The sequence below is a fragment of the Mobula hypostoma genome, chromosome 9, assembly GCF_963921235.1.
Source record: "Mobula hypostoma chromosome 9, sMobHyp1.1, whole genome shotgun sequence".
Taxonomy (NCBI): Eukaryota; Metazoa; Chordata; class Chondrichthyes; order Myliobatiformes; family Myliobatidae; genus Mobula; species Mobula hypostoma.
This window is the reverse complement of record NC_086105.1, coordinates 72580988-72604338: the sequence shown is the minus strand read 5'-3', so window position 1 is coordinate 72604338 and position 23351 is coordinate 72580988. Positions and strand designations below refer to the sequence as shown.

General features: G+C 42.0%; 1 protein-coding gene across 2 annotated transcripts in view; it reads left to right on the top strand.

Moving 5' to 3' along the window:
* Positions 1–23351, top strand: part of LOC134351795 (monocarboxylate transporter 2-like) — a 208108-nt gene that overhangs the window by 144890 nt on the left and 39867 nt on the right. For both annotated transcript variants that reach the window (XM_063058491.1, XM_063058492.1), the window contains exon 4: positions 8234–9061. In XM_063058491.1, coding sequence (XP_062914561.1) covers positions 8234–9061 — 828 coding nt within the window. The remainder of the gene's footprint in view (positions 1–8233; positions 9062–23351) is intronic.

Sequence of the window (23351 nt, the reverse complement as noted above, 5' to 3'; positions counted from 1 at the left end):
TTTTTTGAGAAAATTTTACAAATCTTTTAAATCATACAAAACAGAGTTTGGCACACTGGTCATCCCTGTCCATGTCTCTGGAAGGTCAAATTAATGTTGTTAAAATGTATATTCTTCCTAAATTTTTATAACTATTTCAATCTTTACCAATTTTTATTTCTAAAGCTTTTTTTGATTCATTAGATTCTATTATTTCATCCTATTTATGGAAGGACAAAGGTCCCTGAGTTAATGAAGTTCACCTTCAAAAACCTAAAAGGGAAGGTGGTATGGCCTTGCCCAATTTTTGTTTTTATTACTGGGCATCCAATATACGTTGCCTTACTTTTTGGCCTTTCTTTCATAATCAGTCTGACTGCCCAAAATTGGTGGCAATGGAGTTGAACTCTCATAAGGATTTCTCCATTTCCACACTTCTTTGTTATTTGGCTAAACTAATTGTTAATCCTCTCATTAGACATGCTCTGAGAATATGGGCTCAGTTCAGAAAACATTAGGGTCTTCATGGTTTCTCCCTCTCTAGTCCTATCTTTCATAATCATCTTTTCTGACCTTCTATGCAAGACTAAACATTTCATGATTGGTTCAGAAAAGGCATCAGGTGTTTTGAAGATCTTTTCATACATAATTGTTTTGCAACTTTTGAACAACTGTCTGCAAAGTTTAACCTACCTAATACCCATTTCTTTAGATATCTTCAAATTAGATATTTTATTAACCCTTTATTACCAAATTTTCCTGAGATGCCCAGAAAAAATGTTGTGGACTTGTTTCTTTGTATATACCCACTGGGTAAAAGTTTAATATCTACTATTCGTGATAAGTTAGCGACTTTGAGGTGTGCCCTCTTTGATAAAGTTAGAGCTGCCTGGGAGCACGACTTAAATATTTCTCTGTCCGACGAGGTTTGAGATTCAATTCTTAAGCCAGTTTACTCAACCCCTTTATGTGCTCGCCACTGCCTTTTGCAGTTCAAGGTTGTATATAGGGCTCATATGTCTAAAACTAAATCATCGCGGTTCTATTCCGATATTAGTCCCTCTTGTGACAAGTGTAAAGTGGGTGAGGCTTCTCTTGTCCATATGTATTTGTCCTGCTCTAGTTTGGAGAAATTTTGGAGAGATGTCTTTTTATCTTTATCCCATACTCGTAATTGCCACTTAGAACCTAACCCTTTGATTGCTCTTTTTGGCATTTTGGGTGAAGTTGACACGCGTTTGAGTCCGACTAAACGTCGAACATTGTCTTTTGCCTCTCTTTTGGCTAGACATTTAGTTCTTCTTAGGTGGGAAGGTGCTGCCCCACCCACTCATGCTCAATGGCTTAGAGACATTATGTCCTGCTTAGACTTTGAAAAGATTCATTATTCACTTCTTAATTCAGACATAAGGTTCCATAAGGTGTGAGGAACTTTTCGATTATTTTCATAACTCTTCTTTAGATTAAAGGATTATCTTCCTTTTTCTTTCAGTACTTTAATCCCTTACATCCAGCTTTCTTTTCTGGTTAACTTTTATGGGTTTTTTTATGATGTGAAATATATTATAGTTTAGGTGGTAAGCAATACACTTTTTTTATATTCACAGCTCTGTGGTGACAAAAGTTCTGATTAACTTTTCTTTATATCATAATGGTTGGCTTGGAGTTGCGTAGTAGGAGGATGGGGAGGAAATTAACTTGACATGATTTTATTTTGGGCGCTTTTTCTTTACTGTTATGAATTGTACACCAAACACGTTGGTTTTGCACTGTATAAATCTCCTTTTTGTTGGTGTTTTTTTGTTGTATTGTAGAAACTCATAAGAAAATTAATTTGAAAAAAATAAACCCCAGCTATTATTGTTCTGCCATCATCCCTGCTAGTGCCCCCTTCCAATCAACTTTGGCCACCTCCTCTGTATGCCTCTGTAATTCCCTTTACTCCACTGTAATACTGATACATTTGACTTTAGCTTATCCCTTTCAAACCGCAGGGTGAATTCTGTCATATTATGATCACTGGCTCCTAAGGGTTGCTTAACCTTAAGCTTAACCTTAAGAACAATCAAATCTAGTTCATTATGCAACACTCAATCCAGTATTCCCTTTTCGCTAGTGTGCTCAACCACATGCCGCTCTGAAAAGCCATTTCATAGGCATTCTACGCATTTCATCTCTTGGGATCCAACACCTACTCACCCGATCTAGCTGATTATTGAAATCCCCCATGACTATCGTAACATTGCCATTTTAACATTCTTTTTCTAACTCCCTTTGTAATTTTTGTATCCCCCATCCAGGCTATTGCTTTTTTCACCCTTTCAGTTTCTTAACTCTACCCACAAGGCTTTTGTAGCCTCAGATCCTACATCACCTTGTTCTAAGGATTTGATTTATTTTTTTTTCAACAGAGCCATTCTACCTGACCATCTAATTTGTATACTTGGATGTTAAGTTTCCAACTTTAATCTTCTTTCAGCCACAGGTCAGTGATGCCCATAACATCCTACCTGCCATTCTCTAACGGCACTACAAGATCATCTTGCTTTTTCTGTATTTAGGATCAGTCTCGATGAGCCAAATGGCCTAATTCTGTCCCTATATCTTAAGGTATACTACTGCATTCAAATCTAACACCTTCAGTCCTGTATTCATCACCGTTTTTCAATTTTTCTCCCATGTTATATTTGAACTCATCCCACAGACTGCAATTATGCCCTATCATCTGCTTGCCCTTCCTCACAGTCTTACTACACAATGCATCTAGTCGTAAACCAACTGACCCATCCTCAGCTCTATCAAATCCCTCTGCCAAATTAGTTTAAACATTCCCCAACAGCTATAGCAAACTTGCCCACAGCTAATTGGTCCTTCTTTAGTTCAGGTGTAACCTGTTCCTTTTGTACTGGTCGTACCTTCTCCAGAAGAGATCCCATTGATCCAGACATCTGAACCACTGACCCCTGCACCAATTGTTCAGTTGTGCATTCATCTGCCAAATTATCCTATTTTTACCCTCGCTGGCATGTGGCAATCCAGAAATTACTACCTTGGAGGTTCTGCTTTTCAGCTTTTCACCTAACTCCCTATATCTCTCTTCATGACCTCCTCCTTTTCCCTACCTGTGTTGTTGGTACCTTTATGTACCACAACTTCCAGCTGTTCACCCTCCCCCTTTAGAATGCTGTGGACCCAATTCAAGACCTGCCTAATCCTGGCATCTGGGAGGCAACATACCATCTCTTTCACCTCCACAGAATCTCCAGTCTGCTCCTCTAAAAATGGAATCCCCTGTCACTATAGTACTCCTCTTCTCCCCCATTTCCTTCTGAGCCACAGTGCCAGAGACCTGACCACTGTGGCTTTCCTCTGTTAAGTTAGCCCCCCAACAGTATCAAAGCAGTATACCTGATGTTGTGAGGAATGGCCACAGGAGTACTCTGCACTGGCCATCTACCCCTTTCCCCCACCTGACAGTCACCCAATTATTTGTGTCTTGCACGTCCGGTGTAACTACCTCCCTATATGTCCTGTATCTTAATCCCTCAGCTTCCCAAATGATCCAAAGTTCATCCAGTTCTTGAACATGGTCTGAAAGAAGCTACAGCTGGGTGCGCTTCTGAAAATGTAGTCATCAAGGACTCTGAGGGTCTCCATGCCCTCCCACAACCTGCAAGAGGAGCATTCCACTATCCTGCCTGGCATCTCTACTGTCTCTAACTGTGCAATAAGATAAAAAGAAAAATTATACCAAAAAAAATCTACCTACAGTCTTTGCCTCTTCTTACTGAAGCCTCAATGAGCCAAAGCCTGAACTCCCCACTATAACATCAGCCCACCCACAATATGGCTGCTCCACCTCAACCTAACTTCTTTTTATTGGTCCTTGCCAAGTGCCTCATTATGTACAATCCATTGTCTCCTCAGGAACTGTGCCGTACAGCAAGTCCCAGCTGCCTCCACCTGCTTCCTTTTTTTAATATTGTTTCTATTGAAGTTGGGAAAAGGAGAAAAGCCCCCATTGGACTGCTCCTTCACTCAATCAAAACAGAATTAGAAGTTAGTTAGTTAATAGAGAAGTTATTTAGCTAGTATAATTTCTTGTCATACACAAGGATGCAATGAAATACCTTGTTTGATTGAAGTTCACACAGGAAGAAATGCACATGGTATGAAAATACAATTGTAAATACAGCACAAAGCACAAAGTTCAAAGTAAATTTATTACTAAAATACATGTTATGTCACGATATACAACACTCTGTTTCTTCGGGCATATTCCAGTAAATCCAAGAAACACAATAGAATCAATGAAAGACTGCACCTAACAGGATGGACAAACAACCAACCTGCAAAAGACAACAGACTGTGCAAATACAAAAGAAGAACAATAAATAAATAACCAATAAACGGTGAGAAAATGAGATGAAGAGTCATTGATTCAGGAGCCTGAAGGTCGAGAGGTAATAACGGTTTCTGAACTTGGTGACGTGGGTCCTGGGACTCCTCTACTTTCTTCCTGATGGCAGCAGCAAGAAGAGGGCATGGTGGTGGTCGATTCTGATGATGGATGCTTCTTTCCTGCAACAGCACTCCGTGTGATGTGCTCAGTGGTGGAGAGGGCTTTCCAGTGATGGACTGGGCCATATCCACTACGTTCTGTAAGCTTCTCTGCTCAAGGGCATTGGTGTTTCCATACCAAGCCATGATACAACCTGTCAGTATACGCTCCACCACACATCTATAAAAGTTTGTCAAAGTTTTGGATGACATGCAAAATCTTTACAAACTTCTAAGAAAGTAGAGGTGGTGCAGAGCTTTCTTCACAATGGCACCTACTTGCAGGATCCAGAGCAGATCCTCTGACATGATAACACTCAGGAATTTAAAGTTGACCCTCTCCACTTCTGACCCACCAATGAGGACTGGCTCATGGACCCCTGGTTTCCTCCTCCAAATGTCAATAATCAGCTCTTCGTTTTTCTGACTGAGTGAGAGGCTGTTGTGGCGCCACTCAGCTAGATTTTCAATATCCCTCCTATATGCTGATTTGTCACCAACTTTGATTTGGGCAATGGCAGTGGCGTCGTCACCAAACTTAAATATGGCATTGAAACTGTGCTTAGCCACACAGTCAAAAGTTTAAGCCAGTGAAGCACAAAGCCTTGTGGTGCACCTGTGCTAATGGAGATCATGGAGGAGATGGTGTTGCTAATCTGAACTGACAGCAGTTTGCAAGTGAGGAAATCGGGGATCCAGTTGCACGAGGAGGTTTTGAGGCCAAGGTCTTGAAGCCTGTAGATTAGCTTTTATGCAGATGATAATTTTAAATGCTACGCTGTAGTTGACGAAGAGCATCTTCATTGTCCAGATGTTCCAGGTGAAGAGCCAATAAGATGGCATCTGTTCTTGATCTCTTATAATGGTTGGTAAATTGGAGAGGAGCAAGTTGTTTCTGAGGCAGTAGCTGATATGTTTCATCACCAGCCTCTCAAAGCACTTCATCGCTAAACAAGCAGAGTAATACAAACTGCAACAGTGCAAAAGAAAAGCTGAACTGAGATAATGGAAGTGATTGAATTAGTGATTCAGTGACAGCAGCACCGGGAAAGGGATGTGGTAGAGGTGGTTGGTTCAGAACTCGGACGTCAGTGGGAAAGAAACTGTTCGAGTCTGATCATCTGAGTTTTCATGCTCCTGTGTTTTCTGCTAGGCAGTAAATTAGAGAGAGAAGGGGGAATGATATTTGAGAGAGAATAATTTGTAGGGCCATGGAAAAAGGTTATGGAATAGGGTAGATTGGTGACGACAGTTAAATGATTATATGATCCTATAACTTTTACCTCTTACTTTTCTTACTGTTACCTTTTCTTACATCATTTGCATCGCTCAGTGCCATTCAGATCTTGTTGAAGAAGGTTACAATCTCTGTTTTTAGTTCGTCATGGAATTGCGGCATGCTAGCAGCTGATTAACGAGGGAAAGGCACATGATAAAAAGAGCAAGTCATTATGGGGTAGAATGTTGAAATGTTTGCTAATGTTGAAATAAAGGTCATATTGACATATTGAAGCAATAGTATTCCTGGAACATTTCACCAAAAGCCAGTCAGAAAGAATACAGGTCAGCCTGAAGCTGCATGCACATAGATCCAGAAATATAACTTAACCTCCCTCCTCAGTCTTATTCAGCACAAGCCACTGAGAATCAACTTCCACATCTTGATCTCACACCATTGCAACTACTTCGTTATTGCACCCTTTTATCCATTCCAATCCCATATTACAACGCTCCCCAACCACTGGGCCACAAAGCATGTGCTACTGGCTGCGAGGAAACGATATGATTTGGCGATGTGAGTCAGCTGCACCTTTCCTCATTCCCTGTCACACCTGCTGTTGAAGTTGAACGCACGTGAGGTCATTACGCACGCGTCATCCATGTCAGCTAACTCCTGCTTGCAAATGACGGTGGGCTGAAAAGTATGTTTGACATAACACCTCTGCTGGCATTCTGGATCAAAGTCAAGGCTAAATGTCCTGAGATAGCCACGAAACCACAGAAAATGTTGCTTCCATTTCCAACATTCCTCTGCAAAGTGGGGTTTTCTACAATGAATGCAATGAAAACTAAATTGCGGAATAGGTTGGACATAAGGAACCCCCTTCGAGTATCGCTGTCTCCCATCACCCCTCGATGGGACTGTCTTGTTGCAGGAAAACAAGCCCAGGGCTCCCACTGATTCAGCGATATTGGTGTGTTGCAATAATTTTATATGTTCATACGGGGAAAATATGTGCTGTGTGTTTAATATCCAAATGTTACTTAAAATGTTATGATGCTATTGACTTATAACTGACTTATAATTGACTTATCAGTATATTCATGCTCTGTGTTACATAAAACCTAAACTAACACTAACATATAGTAAAAGCAGGAAGGATATGATAAATACACAGCCTATATAAAGTAGAAATAATGTATGTACAGTGTAATTTCACTGAACAGAATCGCCAAAAACGATTTGTAGAAAAAAAATCGCCACGTACACGCATGCGCACACAGGTGTCCGTGCAAGGCTTCATGGTCATGGTAGTCTTTCTCGGGGTAAACACAACGTATTTGACTGCTACTCTTGCCTGTTGGCAACCCTAAGCCACTCCCCCCCCACCCCGCAGGTCAGCCGGTCCGTAAGAATATTGTCAATATTAAACCGGTCCACGGTGCAAAAACGGTTGGGGACCCCTGCCATATTACACAAAACATTACAGCACACTTCAGGACTTTCAGCCCACAATATTGTGCTGAATTTTAAACCTACTATAAGATCAATCTAATCCTTCCCCCCGCCACATAGTCCTCCATTTTTCTATCAGCCTTGTACCTATGAAAGAAGTTCATAAATCCCTCTAATGCATCTGCCTCTAGCACCAGCCTTGGCAAGGCGTTCCACACACCCACCATTCTCCATGATGTCCTCCTTATATTTTCCTCCAATTACCTTAAAATTTGCCCTTGTGTATGAGCCATTTCCACCCTGGGGAAAAATCTCTGGCTGTCCACTCAACCTATGCTTTTTATTAACTTGTACACTTCTGTCAAGTCACCTCTCATCCTCTTTTGCTCCAAAGATACTGTAAAAACCCTATCCATTAAAGAGTAAAACCTACACTCAGTGCCCACTTTATTCGGTACCTCCTGCACCTAAGAGAATGGCCATGGAGTGTATGTTCATGGTCTTCTGCTGCTGTAGCACATCATCTTCAAAGTTCAACATGTTGTGCGTTCAGAGATGCTCTTCTGCACACCACTGTTGTAACATGTGGCTATTTGAGTTACTGTTGTCTTCCCGTCAGCTTGAACCAGTCTGGCTGTTCTCCTCTGACCTCTCTCATTAACAAAGTATTTTCACTTACAGAACTGCCACTCACTGGATGTTTTTTTTTTTGTTTTTTCACACCATTCTCTGTAAACTCCAGAGAATGTTATGCGTGAAAATCCCAGGAGTTCAGCAGTTTCTGAAATACTCAAAACATCCCATCTGACACCAACTATTGTTCCATGGTAAAAGTAACTTAGATCACATTTCTTCCCCATTCTGATGTTTGGTCTGAACCTCTTGACCATGTCTGCATGCTTTTATGCATTGAGTTTCTGCCACATGATTGGCTGATTAGATATTTGCATTAATGAGCAGGTGTACAGGTGCTTCTAATAAAGTGACCACTGAGTGCATATTCCTTATTTTTCCTAGGTCTTGGATTGGCTTTCAACCTTCAGCCTGCTTTAACAATGATTGGGAAGTATTTTTACAAGAAACGTCCCATTGCTAACGGAATCGCCATGGCTGGTAGCCCAGTGTTCCTGAGCACATTCGCACCTCTAAATCAGTACTTGGTCAATATCTTCAGCTGGAGAGGCAGTTTCCTTATCCTTGGTGGAATTCTGCTAAACTGCTGTGTAGCTGGATCCTTAATGAGACCCCTACAGCCGACAAAGTCCGTTGCTGTGAAAGATGCTCTAAAGAAGGATGATAACAAAGGTGTGGCTGATGGAGTGTTGCAGGGAAAGAAGGAAAAGCAAAGTGTCTTTGACATAATTCATAAGCAGCTAGATCTCAGCCTCTTCAAACATCGGGGATTTCTAATCTATCTCTCCGGCAATGTCATAATGTTTTTTGGCTTTTTTGCCCCTATTGTATTTTTGGCTTCTTATGCCAAACACATGGGAATAGATGAGTATTCTGCAGCATTCCTGCTTTCTATACTAGCTTTTGTAGACATGTTTGCAAGACCCAGCATGGGACTGCTTGCAAACTCTAAATGGATTAGACCAAAGATACAGTATTTTTTCAGTTTTGCTGTCTTCTACAATGGCTTCTGTCACATCATGTGCCCGTTGGCAAGCAACTATACAGGCCTTGTGATCTATGCAATATTCTTTGGTTTTGCCTTTGGAATGGTGAGTGCTGTTCTTTTCGAAACTCTGATGGACCTGGTTGGTGCCAAGAGGTTCTCTAGTGCAGTGGGACTGGTCACCATCGTCGAGTGCTGTCCTGTTCTTCTGGGACCACCACTTGGAGGTAGGAATCTTATACTGTGAAGTTTTCTAAAAAGTCACTGCAGTCCATTGAGTATGCCAGGTTTGTACAGTAATTTCAACAATTACTTATTCCTAGTATTTTTTAGGAAAAAAGAAACCAAAGGGAGTAATGGTGTGAAGAATCAGAATACAGGGCATAAGTTATAGAAATCAAGGTTCAGAGAACAGGCAAAAGGAAAATGGGAACAAATGGATATCATATTTCTTTCTTATTCTGTTAATTCAGCTTAGTGGGTAAATATCCAAAGACTGTTGAGCAGTTTTATTCTAGGCATCCACAAAGGTGTGAAGATAGTCTCTTAACGCAAGAGTTTCTGCAGATGCTGGAAATCCAGAGCAACTCACAAAATACTTGAGGAAATCAGTTTGTACTCCTTGCCCCCAACACCCCCCACACACTCCTTCTTTTTCTGTTTTCTCCCTCCCTTTCCAGTCCTGATGAATGACCTCAACCCAAAATGTTAACTGTTTTTTCTGTTATTCAAATGTTAATAAGTACAAGGTATTATCTAATTATCTAATTCCAAATGAAAATCAAAAACCTGAAGATTCTGAAAACCAGAAATCTGAAAGAAATGGTGTAAAATGATGTAAAGGGTATGCTGAATTTCGGATTTTCTTGTGAATGTTGCTTCTCTGATGCTATGACCCTCTGATGCAGTTGCAAGTAAGTTTTTCATTGCACCTGTGCATACTGTCAACGTACTAGCGCAGATGACAATAAACTCAACTTGAATTTAACTTTAATTTTGGAAGTAATCAGTAGGCAGCATTTATCAAAAGGTTGTTTTTACCTTTTAGTCTGGGGTTTTATCAAGATTGCGAAGGAAATCTTAGAGTATAGCACAATATTGAAATCTTGTAAATTTAATAAAGCTTTCAGGGTGCATTTTCATTCAGACCTCACGGAAATATAACACCAGTAAGGTACAGTACTATGCAAAAGCCTTGGGCACCATAGATTTTTATATGATTTCAGATGGTATGGTCTCCACAGAGCCCTGATCTCAACATAATCGAGGCTGTCAGAATCAGGTTTATTATCATGTGACGTGAAAGCAGCAGCTGTTCAGTGCGATACATAATATAGCAGAGAAAAAAATAATAATAAATAAACAAGTAAATCAATTACGTATATAGGTGTTGGCGCATGGCCAAGTGGTTAAGGTGTTCATAAGGTTGCTAGTTCGAGCCTTGGCTGAGGCAGCGTGTGAGTCCTTGAGCAAGGCACTTAACCACACATTGCTCTGCGACGACACCGGTGCTAAGCTGTATGGGTCCTAATGCCCTTCCCTTGCACAACATCAGTGGCGTGGAGAGGGGAGACCTGCAGCATGGGCAACTGCTGGTCTTCCGTACAACCTTGCCCAGGCCTGTGCCCTGGAAACCTTCCAAGGTGCAAATCCATGGTCTCATGAGACTAATGGATACCTATACATATATACATATCGAATAGATTTTTAAAAATGTGCAAAAACAGAAATACTGTATATTTAAAAAAAGTGAGGTAGTGTCAAAATCTTCAATGTCCATTTAGGGATCAGATGGCAGAGAGGAAGAAGCTGTTCCTGAATCGCTGAGTGTATGCCTTAAGGCTTCGGTACCTCCAACCTGATGGTAACAGTGAGAAAAGGGCATGCCTTGGGTGCTGGAGGTCCTTAATAATGGACGCTGCCTTTCTGAGACACTGCTCCTTGAAGATGTGCTGGGTACTTTGTAGGCTAGTGCCCAAGATGGAGCTGACTAGATTTACAATCTTCTGCAGCTTCTTTCGGTCCTGTGCAGCGGCCCTTCCATACCAGACAGTGATGCGGCCTGTCAGAATGCTCTCCATGGTACAACTATAGAAGTTTTTGAGTGTATTTGTTGACATGTGAAATCTCTTCAAACTCCCAATAAAGTATAGCTGCTGTCTTGCCTTCTTTATAGCTACATTAAAATGTTGGGACCAGGTTAGATCCTCAGAGACCTTGACACCAAGGAACTTGAAACTGCTCACTCTCTCCACTTCTGATCCCTCTATGAGGATTGGTATGTGTTCCTTTATCTTACCCTCCCTGAAGTCCACAATCAGCTTTTTCATCTTACTGACGTTGAGTGCCAGGTTGTTGCTGCAGCACCACTCCACTAGTTGGCATATCTCACTCCTGTACACCCTCTCGTCACCACCTGAGATTCTACCAACAATGGTCGTATTGACAGTAAATTTATAGATGGCATTTGAGCTATGCCTAGCCACACATTCATGTGTATATAGAGAGTAGAGCAGTGGGCTAAGTACTCACCCCTGAGGTGCCCCAGTGTTGATCGTCAGCAAGGAAGAGATGTTATCACCAATCCACACAGACTGTGGTCTTCCGGTTAGGAAGTCGAGGATCCAACTGCAGAGGAAGGTACAGAGGCCCAGCTTCTGCAATTTCTCAATCAGGATTGTGGGAATGACAGTATTAAATGCTGAGCTTTAGTCGATAAGTAACATCTGGACGTGGTGTTTGTGTTGTCCAGGGGATCTAAAGTCGTGGGGAGAGCCACTGAGATTGCCTCTGCCATTGACCTACTGTGGTAATAGGCAAATTGCAATGGGTCCAGTTCCTTGCTGAGGCAGGAGTTTAGTCTAGTCATGACCAACCTCTCAAAGCATTTCATCACTGTTTTTAATTGAGATGCGAGCAGTTTGTTATTTTTATCTCCAAACATATAAAATTGGCTCTTTAACTTAAGCAAATAGCCTTCAATGGGATGAGTTAATAATAGGTTATATCGTGATTGAAGTTCCACCCTTTGTTTGAATAAATCAATATTAGGGGAAATTGCATAAATATTATCTAAATCTTTAATTGGTTTTGAAATTTTATCTAATTCTGTTTTAGTCTGTTTTTTAGGTTTAGCTGAATAAGACATGATCTGACCATGTAAAAATGCTTTAAATGTATCCTATATAATTAATTTAGACGTACCACCTATATCATTAAAAAGAAAAAATTCTTTTATCTGGTTTTCAATAAAACTAACAAAGTCAGAGTTTTGCAATAATGTTTGAGACAAGTGCAATGGTGGACGGCCAACAATGACATCATCAACTTCAAAGGACAAACTCCGAGGCACATGATCAGATTTAGTAATAGCGTCATATTCACAATTTTTAACAGTAGGCAAGAAGCAAGGATTGATTATAATATAGGGTTATTGTGAGGGTTCACTCTCTTTAAAGACAGTCTAACGTCGGCCTCTGAGACAGAGATAATATAATCAATCCTCAAATATTTTCTATAGACGTAAAAAGAAGGAATATTCTCTGTTATCGGGATTCAGATGCCTCCATAATTTGATCAATCCGAAATCGATCAAAAAGGAATTAATAAGTGACGCGGAATGATTTGGAATTCGCTGATTGGTTGAGCTCTTGTCAATCATAGAATTTAAACAACAGTTAAAATCCCTGCCCATTATCAACATATGTTCATTTAAATCAGGCAGTAAAGCAAATACTGTAGCTGTGAGTGCTACTGGGCAATAGTCATTAAGGCAGCTCACATTATTCTTCTTAGGCACTTGTATAATTGTTGCCTCTTTAAAGCAAGTGGGAACTTCCGCCCGTAGCAGTGAGAGGTTGAAAATGCCCTTGAATACTCCCGCTAGTTGGTTGGCACAGGTTTTCAGAGCCTTACCAGGTACTCCATTGGCACCTTCTGCCTTGCGAGGGTTCACTCTCTTTAAAGACAGTCTAGCATCGGCCTCTGAGACGGAGATCACAGGGTCATCAGGTGCAGTAGGGATCTTCACAGCTGTAGTTGTGTTCTCCCTTTCAAAGCGGGCATAGAAGGCATTGAGCTCATCTGGTAGTGAAGCATCGCTGCCACTCATGCTATTGGGTTTCACTTTGTAGGAAGTAATGTCTTGTAGTCCCTGCCAGAGTTGCCGTGCATCCGATGTCACCTCCAACCTCATTCGAAATTGTCTCTTCACCCTTGAAATAGCCCTCCGCAAATCATACCTGGTTTTCTGGTACAGGCCTGGGTTGCCAGACTTGAATGCCACAGATCTAGCCTTCAGCTGACGACGTACCTCCTGGTTCATCCTGGTTTTGGTTTGGGAATGTACAGTAAGTCTTTGTGGGCACATATTCATCCACAAAGGTTTCAATGAAGTTGGTAACAACTGCAGCATACTCATCCAGGTTCGAAGATGAATCCCTGAATACAGTCTAGTCCACTGATTCAAAGCAGTTCTGTAGGCGGTCCTGTGCTTCCCTTGCCCATACCTCCTTGGTCGTCACTATTGGTGCTGCAGTCTTCAGTCTCTGCCTGTACTGAGGGAATACAAGTACAGCTAGGTGATCAGACATCCCGAAGTGAGGGCGTGGAATAGCACGGTAGGCATTCTTGATGGTGGTGTAACAATGGTCCAGTGTATTGTTTCCTCTGGTATTGCAAGTGATCTGTGTTGATGGTCATTACTCAGTGATTTTTTTCAGGCTGGCCTGGTTAAAATCTCCCAAAACAATGGTGAAGGCGTTAGAGTGCGCTGTTTCGTGCATGCTGATCCCATTGCTCAGATCTCTAAAGCTTCTTGACATTGGTCTGAGGTGGAATGTAAACTGCTAGCAAAGTAACCCCAGAGAACTCCTGTGTTAGGTAAAAAGGACGGTACTTTACTGCTAGATATTTCAGGTCTGGTGAGCAGAATTGGGACAGCACTGATATATTTGTTGCCCAAAAAGAGTTGATCCTGAGGCATACTCCTCCACCTCGGTTTTTGAGAGACTCTATAGATCTCTCCTGATGGTGTATAGTAAACCTGTCGATCTCCAGGATTACCTGGAGGGACAGAAGAAAGTGAAACAGCCAAGGTCTGCAGAAGAACTGTGGCAAATTCTCCAAGATGCTTGGAACAACCTATCAGCCAATTTTCTTATTGCATTCCAGTGTAACCCAAGAGAACTGACGCAGTTTTGATTTAAAGGGTTGTCACACCAATTATTAATTTGATTTAGTTTTTTACTGTTTACTGCTCTTTATAGTATCTTTTTGATATTTAGAAACTTTTCATTTCATTATTTTGAAAGCATCTTCACTTTACAGATTTTATTTACATGTGCCTAAGACTTTTGCACAGTACAGTATGTTCTCAGAAATGCATCCAGAACAGGTACCTCTCATTAAACTGTGTAGAATGGACTGTAGCTCAGATAATCTACTGGCATGAAATTAATGTATGTTTCCATGATTTACTATCTTCTGTCTGACCCAAGGTAATCTTTTTCTAAAACAGAGGTTCCCAACCTTGGGTCCACAGACCCCTTGGTTAATGGTGGGGGTCCAATTCATAAAAAGGTTGGGAACCCCTGATCTAAAAGATGAAGCTTCTCTGGTACCATTTTACCCCAAATCTTTAAAATATTGGTTTACCTCGGCAGGTTTATGGTTTAATCTGCAGTTTCACAAAATAAATATTTCCAGAAAAGAAATACACACTTGGGAGGGTGGCACAATTAGTGTGAAAGGAGGCATTGCTTTGCTGATGTGTGCAGTTGACTCCCATGCTACCAACACAAATGGAATATTCAGCACATCGTGTCCATCAGAATAACTTCACCAGTCCATTTCCTTCCTAATTTCCCCATAACCCTGCAACATGCTCATTTTCACTTGTCAACTACATAAACAAGGAGTAATTTTCAGTGGTAAATTAACTGAGTTTAGGACATGGGAGAAGAGTGAAGCACCCTGGGAAAACCAAAGCAGTCACAAGGAGAATGTACAGACTCCACACACAACAAAGGCCAGAGCTGGTGAGGCAGCAACACCAGGTAAGTTTGTCATTGAGTCTGTACATACATATGACAATAGTATTGCGATCACTCAAGTTGTGTTTGAAGTTCTCCAAAGGGGTTGTCTGTTGGTGGGTGTTTGGTTAGCTGTAGAGGCCAATCTGGGATCCACACCTGAAATATTAGGGTGGATTCCCTCATTAGGGAAATGCTTGGGTGTGACTTTGTTTAATGTGGGGAGGTCGACGCGTGGGCAGTCAACACACGGTCCTTGGGAGATCGGGATCAGGGTCCAATGGTATGGAATGCAAGACGAATGGGGACCCTTTCCTGCTGCTGCTTTCCTCCACCTTCATTGCCATTGTGATGTGTCATCATCTTCAGCTACTCCACTGTAGAGGCCTTGGTTGGGCTGCTGTTTGTCTGGAACCTCCCCTTTGATTTTACTGGTATGGGTGACCCTACCAGGAGCTAAGCACCAGGTGACGAAACTCCAAGTGGATCACAAGAACTCACAAGCCTCTCCACCACAGCAAGGTGACGATATAACATTAAACTCTACTTAACCTGACCAACTGCTCTCTCACTACGATGTCCTACTACCGGCAAAACTTTTGTTTTATGGAAGTGATATGTCTGTGCTCCAAAAAAGACACTATGCAATATTCAATGAAAAACAGGAACATTGGATGAACTCGTCTAGCCCAGCAGTATCTGTGGAAAGAGAAACCAGAAAATGTTCTAGGTCAGGGAACTTTTGTCAAAACTGGGGAGAGACTTGCTTACTTTTATTTAATATTCTTTGAGTTTAGTTTTATTATTTTCAATCTTTGTTATTTATTTATTTAGCGCTACAGCACAGAGCCACCCCAACAACCTCCAATAAACACAATTAACCCTAACCGAATCACAGGACAATTTACAATGATCAATTAACCTAGCCAGTAGGCCTTTGGACTGTGGGAGGAAACCGGAGGACCTAGAGAAAACCCACGCATTCCGCGGGAGGATGTACAGGGACTGCTTACAGAACGGCGCCTGATCTCTGGAACTCCCCGAGGTGTAATAGCATCATGCTAACCGTTATGCTACCATGGTGCCCATTACTTTTACTCATGAAAGAATCCCTTCAAATGATGAGTTTGAATTTTGTTTCTATCTTGGTCGTGTATGTGCAAATGTACCACTCAGTGGCCATTTTATTTGGTACCTCCTGTATCATTGTATGTTCATGGTCTTCTGCTGCTGTAGCCCATCCACTTCAAACTGCGACATGTTGTGTGTTCAGAGATGCTCTTCAGTACACCACTGTTGTAACATGTGGTTATTTGAGTTACTGTCACCTTCCTGTTAGCTTAAACCAGTCTGGCCATTCTTCTGTGACCTCTCTCATTAACAAGGCATGTTTGTTCCCAGAACTGCTACTCATTGGATTTTTTTTTTGTTTTTTTTTGCACCATTCTCTGTAAACTCTGGAGACAGTCGTGTGAGAAAATCCCAGGAGATCAGTGGCTCTGAGATATTCAAGCCACCCCATCTGGCATCAACAATCATTTTATTGTTCAAAGTTGCTCACATCACATCGCTTCCCCATTCTGATGTTTGGTCTGAATAACAACTGAACCTCTTAACCTTGTCTGCATGCTTTTATTCATTGAGTTGCTGCCACATGATTGGCTGATTAGATATTAGCATTAACGAGCAAGTGTACAGGTGTACCTAATAAAGTGGCCACTGAGTGTCAGTGTTTTAGGATATGTGTGTGTTTGAGTGAATGAGTTTAGACTTTTACTAATCACTGATCTGATATTGCTTCAGTATTACAGTAATAAACACTTTTCAAACATTTTGTAACACATTTCAATACAATTACTGAATCAGGTGGTATTTGTATCACTTCCTGCAGCAAAACACCTTAAGGCACTTCATGTGATCATGAATATTCTGACACCAAGCCATCTGAGGAGATGTTAGTGCAAGATTTTTAGGAGGAGAGATGGGAAGTCAGAGGCAGGAAACTTTGGATCCTGTCATGGAATCTGCTGAAAACATAGCCATCAATCATGAATAATTATTAACACAAGAGATGCTGCAGATGGTGGTAATCCAGAGTATACACTCAAAATGGAGTAAAGGGAATTACAGAGGCATGAGAAAGGAGCTGGCCAGAATTGCTTGGTAAAGAACACTGACAGGGATGATGGCAGAGTAGTAATGGATGGAATTTCTGGAAGCAATTTGAAAGGAACAGAATATATACATCCCAAAGAAGAAACAGTATTCTAAAGGAAAGATGACAGAACCGTGGCTAACAAGAGAGTCAAAGCCAACATAAAAACCAATGAGAGTGCATATAATAGAGAAAAATTCATGGGAAGTTAGAGAATTGGGAAGCTTTTAAAAACCAACAGAAGGCAACTAAATAGTCATTAAGAAGGTAAAGATAGAATACAAAAGTAAACTAACCAGTAATATTAAAGATGATTTCAAAAGTTTCTTCAGATACATAAAGTGTAAAAGAGAGAGGAGAATGGTTATCAGACTGCTGCAAAAAGATGCTGCAGAGGTAGTAATAGGGGACAAGGAAATGGTGGACAAAGTGATAAGCATCAGTCTTCACTGTGGAAGACACTAGCCATTTGGTGGATGTGCCAGGTGACAGGAGTCAAGAAGTGTGTGACGTTACCAGTACTAGGGAGAAGGTTCTTAGAAAACTGAAAGGCCTGAAAGTAGATAAATCAACTGGATATGATGGTGAAAGATGGCTGAAGAGATTGTGAAGGTATTAGTAATGATCTTTCAAGAGTCACTCGATTCTGGAATGGTTCTGAAAGACTGGAAAATTACAAATGTGACTCTACTTTTCCAGAAAGGAGAGAGGCAGAAGAAGGGAAATTATAAGCAAGTTAGTCTGACCTCAGTGGTTGTGAAGAAGTTTGAGTCAATTATTAAGGCTGAGGCCTGAAGGTACTTGGAGGCACATGATAAAATAGGACGTAGTCAGCATGGTTTCCTCAAGGGAAGTTCTTGCCTGACAAATCTGTTGGAATTCTTTGCAGAAATAACAAGCAGGAGAGACAAAGGAGAACCGGTTGATGTGTAGTTGGATTTTCAGGCCTTTGACAAAGTGTCACATGAAGCTGCTTAACAAACTGCAAACTCATGGTATTACAGGAAAGATTCTAGCATGGATAAAGCAGTGGCTGATTGGCAGGAGGCAAAGACTAGGAATAAAAGGAGCCTTTTCTGGTTGGCTGCCAGTGACTAGTGGTGTGCCACAGTGGTCTGTGTTGGGTCTACTTCTTTTCACATTATATTTTAATGATTTAGATGATAGAATAATGGCTTTGTTTCAAAGTTTGCAAATGATATGAAGATAGGTGGGGGAGCAGTAGTTTTGAGGAAGTAGAGAGGCTACAGAAGGACTTAGACAGATTAGGAGAATGGGCAAAGAACTGGCAGATGGAATACAGTGTCAGAAAGTGTACGGTCATGCATTTTGGTAGGAGAAATGAAAGGTTGACTATTTTCTAACTGGAGAGAAAATACATAAAAAACTGAGGTGCAAAGGGACTTGGGAGTCCCTGTGCAGGATTCCCTAAAAGTTAATTTGCACATTGAGTCTGTGGCGAGGAAGGCAAATGCAATGTTAGCATTCATTTCAAGAGGACTAGAATATAAAAGCAAGGATGTAATGTGGAAGCTTTATAAAGCACTGGTGAGGCCTCACTTGGAGTATTGTGAGCAGGTTTGGGCCCCTTATCTTAGAAAGGATGTGCTGAACCTGGAGAGGGTTCAAAGGAGTTTCACAAAAATGATTCCAGGATTAAACAACTTGTCGTATGAAGAGCATTTGATCGCTCTTAGCCTGTATTCACTAGGATTCAGAGGAATGAGGGGTGACCTCATTGAAACCTATCGAATGGTGAAAGACCGTGATAGAGTGGATGTGGAAAGGATGTATCCTTTGATGGGAGAGTCTAAAACCAGAGGACACAGCCTCAGAATGGGGGGGGGGGGGGTCCCTTTAGAATGGAGATGAGGAGGAATTTCTTTAGCCAGAGAGTGATGAACCTGTGAAATTCTTTGCCACAGGCAGTGATGGAGGGTAAATCTTTATGTATATTTAAGGCAGAGGCTGATAGATTCTTGATAGGTCAGGGCATGAAGGGACACAGCAGGAAGGCAGGAGATTGAGGCTGAGAAGAAAATTGGATGCATTGGTAGAGCAGACTCGATGGGCCAAATGGCTTAATTCTGCTCATATATCTTATGGTCTTATGGTCTAAAATGCAGGAGGAACTCAGCAACTCAGGCACCATCAATGGAGGGAATAAAATGGTGATGTTTTGGGACAAGACCAGGAAAGGAATGGGGAAGAAGCAAGAATAAGATGGAGGGTGGGGAAGAAGTTGAAATTGGAAGGTGAAGCCAGATGGTGCTGGAGAGGCTGTAAGCAGCTGGGAGGTGAGATGAGTAGAAAGTTCAAGGGCTGCAGACGGAGGAACCTGATCAGAGAGAAGAGTGGACCATATGAGAAAGGGAAGGAGGAGGGGGCACAGTGTTCAGGCACGATGAAGAGAAGGTGTAAGAGGGGAGCCAGAATAGGGATTGGGAAAAGAGAGAAGAGGATGGGGGAGAAATTACTGGAAATTGGAGAAATCAATGTTCATGCCATCATTTTGACAATTACCCAGACAGAATTTCAAGTATTGGCCCTCCAACCTGATCATGGCAGCTGAGGTGGCTATGGACCGACTTGTCAGAATGGGAATCGGGATTGAAATAGTTGGCCGCTGGGAAATCCCGCTTGTTGGCAGACAAAGTGAAGGCACTCAAGAAAGTAGTCCCCCGATAATTACAAAATGTAATTGTATTTGGGGATGCTCAGGAACCCAGAACTGGAGGAGAGCAGGTACCTCACAGTTTGGAGGAGAGCAGGTACCTCAGAGTTTGCAGGAGAGCAGATACCGCAGAGTTTGCAGGAGGGCAGATACCGCAGAGTTTGGAGGAGAGCAGATACCGCAGAGTTTGCAGGAGAGCAGATACCGCAGAGTTTGCAGGAGGGCAGATACCACAGAGTTTGGAGGAGAGCAGATACCGCAGAGTTTGCAGGAGGGCAGATACCGCAGAGTTTGCAGGAGGGCAGATACCGCAGAGTTTGGAGGAGAGCAGATACCGCAGAGTTTGCAGAAGGGCAGATACCGCAGAGTTTGCAGGAGGGCAGATACCTCACAGTTTGGAGGACAGCAGGTACCGCAGAGTTTGCAGGAGAGCAGGTACCACAGAGTTTGGAGGAGAGCAGATACCGCAGAGTTTGGAGGAGAGCAGATACCTCACAGTTTGGAGGAGAGCAGATACCGCAGAGTTTGGAGGAGTGCAGATACCGCAGAGTTTGCAGGAGAGCAGATACCGCAGAGTTTGGAGGAGAGCAGGTACCGCAGAGTTTGGAGGAGCTTATAGAGGTCGTGCAGCCACATAGTGCAGTGTTAGTGCTGCACCTGCAGTAAAACAGCTAACCTCCTCACCCTGGACATTTGCCCCTCCCCACTGGACAGAAGATGCAAAAGCTTGACCACACATGCTTCCACCTTCAAGAACAGTTTCTATCTCACGACTACAAAACTACTGAATGTTTCCCTAGTGCGATAAGATGGACTCTTGACCTCACAATCTACCTCGCTTTGATCTTGCACCTTGTCGTTTCATGTAGTTGTTACACTTTATTCTGCATGGAGGTCAGTCACCAGTGTTATGCCCCAGGGATCTGTTCTGGGACCCCTTCTCTTTGTGATTTTTATAAATGCCTGGATGAGGAAGTGGAGGGATGGGTTAGTAAATCTGCTGATGACACAAAGGTTGGGAGTGTTGTGGATAGTGTGGAGGGCTGTCAGAGGTGACAGTGGAACATCGATAGGATATAAAACTGGGCTGAGAAGTAGCAGATGGATTTCAACCCAGATAAGTGTGAAGTGATTCATTTTGGTAGGTCAAATATAATGGCAGAATATAGTATTAATGGTAAGACTCTTGACAGTGTAAAGGATCAGAGGGATCATTGGGTCTAAGTCCACAGGACACTCAAAGCAGCTGTGCAGGTTGACTCTGTGGTTAAGAAGGCATGCGGTTCATTGACCTTCATCAATCATGGGATTGAGTTTAGGAGCTGAAAGGTAATGTTGCAGCTATATAGAACCCTGGTCAGACCCCACTTGGAGTACTGTGCTCAGTTCTGGTCACCTCACTATAGGAAGGATATGGAAACCATAGAAAGGGTGCAGAGGAGATTTACAAGGATGTTGCCTGGTTTGGGGAGCATGCCTTATGAGAATAGGTTGAGTGAACTCAGCCTTTTTTCCTTGGAGCGACGGAGCATGAGAGGTGACCTGATAGAGGTGTACAAGATGATGAGAGGCATTGATTGTGTGGATAGTCGGAGGCTTTTTCCCAGGGCTGAAATAGCTAGCACGAGAGGAAACAGTTTTAAGGTTCTTGGAAGTAGTACAGAGGAGATGTCAGGGGTAAGTTTTTTACTCAGAGAGTGGTGTGTGCATGGAATGGGCTGCCGGCAATGGTGATGGAGGTGGATACGATAGGGTCTTTTAAGAGACTCCTGGATAGGTACATGGAGCTTGGAAAATATAGACGGCTATGGGCAACCCTAGGTAATTTCTAAGATAAGGACATGTTTGGCACAGCTTTGTGGGCCGAAGGGCCTGTATTGTGCTGTAGGTCTTCTATATTTCGATGAATTGTTTTACTGTGTATTACCTCGATACACTGTGTAACAATTTGACCTGCATGAACAATATGCAAGACAAACTTTTCACTGTACCTCTGTACATATAACAATAATAAACCAATTCCAATTCTAATATCAAGAACAAACTCAGCAAGTTATCTTTGCTTCTCCCACCTCAGTCACTTATATCAGTTGAAAGAGGTTGAGACACACATGGAACATCCTACCAATCTCCCGGTTTTCTGTCAGCCAACTGATGTTTGATCTTACACTGTTATATGTTACACTGTCAATATTTTCTACACCTTCTCAGGTTCCTTTTGGGAAAGGAATTCTAACATTACCAGTGCTTTGCCGTTATCTGCAGCACAAACTACTTGTTGTCTCCCTGTACTGCATTTTCTCTGCAGTTGTTACACTATATTCCATTATTATTTGACCTTGTACTGCTGCAGTACACTGATCTGCATGAACAAGCTTTCCACTTGATAATGATAAACTGATTCCTATCCAATGTGCTTATGAATTAATTGGCCCCTGTAAATTACTCCTGTAAATGGGTGACTGGAGAATTGGGGGAAGTAGATGGACGTCTGTGGGAAAATTGTTTATACGGACATAGGTGGGAGAATATGTGGAGTCAGTTTGGATCGGCAACATTTCCTCAAAAGTCTCCATTAGCACAGGGGCCCCACAACACTGTGTGATCAGTTCCTGCTCTACTCACTTTACACTCCTGATTGTGTGGCCAAGCACGGAACCAATGTTGTATTTACATTTGCTGATGATATCACTGCCACTGGCCAAATCAAAGGTGATGAGTCAGCATAGCAGAGGAAGGGGAAAATCTGGCTAAGTGGGAGCATAACAACAACCTCATACTCAATGTCAGGAAAGCCAGGAAGCTAACTATTGACTACAGGAATAGGAAACTGAAGGTCCATGAGCCAGTCCTCCTCATGGGGATCAGTGTGGAGAGAGTCATCAACTTTAAATTCCTTGGTGCTATCATTTCCAAGGATCTGTCCTGTGCCCAGCATGCAAGTGTCATTACAAAAAAAAAGCACAGCATTGCCTCCACTTTCTTAGAGGTTTGCAAAGATTTGCATGTCATCTAAACTCTGAGAAACTTTTATAGGTGTGCGGTGGAGAATATACCGACTGGTTGCATCACAATCTGGTATGGAAACATCAATGTCCTTGAACAGAAAAGCCTACAAAAGGTAGTGGATTCAACCCAGTCCATCATGGGTAAAACCTCCCCACCATTGAACACATCTAATGGAGCTATGTCACAGGAAAGCAGCATCTATAGTCAGGGATCCCCACAATCCAGATCATGCTCTCTTCTTGCTGCTGCCATAAGGAAGAAGGTATATGAGCCTTAGGTCCCACACCACCAGGTTCAGGAACAGTTATTACTTTACAACCAGCGGGGATAACTTCATCCTCCTCACACTGAACTGATTCCACAACCAATGGACTGACTTTCAAGGGCTTGACAAATCATGTTCTCAATTATTTATTATTTATTTATCTATGATTATTACAGTGGATTCCAGATAATTAGGACTCATCAGGACCAGTTCATTTTGGCCCAATTAAGCATTTGCTCCAATCAGCTGAAGTTTCATGGAAATAGTCGAGAAAAGACAAACTACCAATACTATTGCAGAACTATAAAACCTAATAGCTATCGATAAAGAAATTCATCTGGTGTACGTTGCCGTATTCTTTCGATTAACTGTAAATGAACCA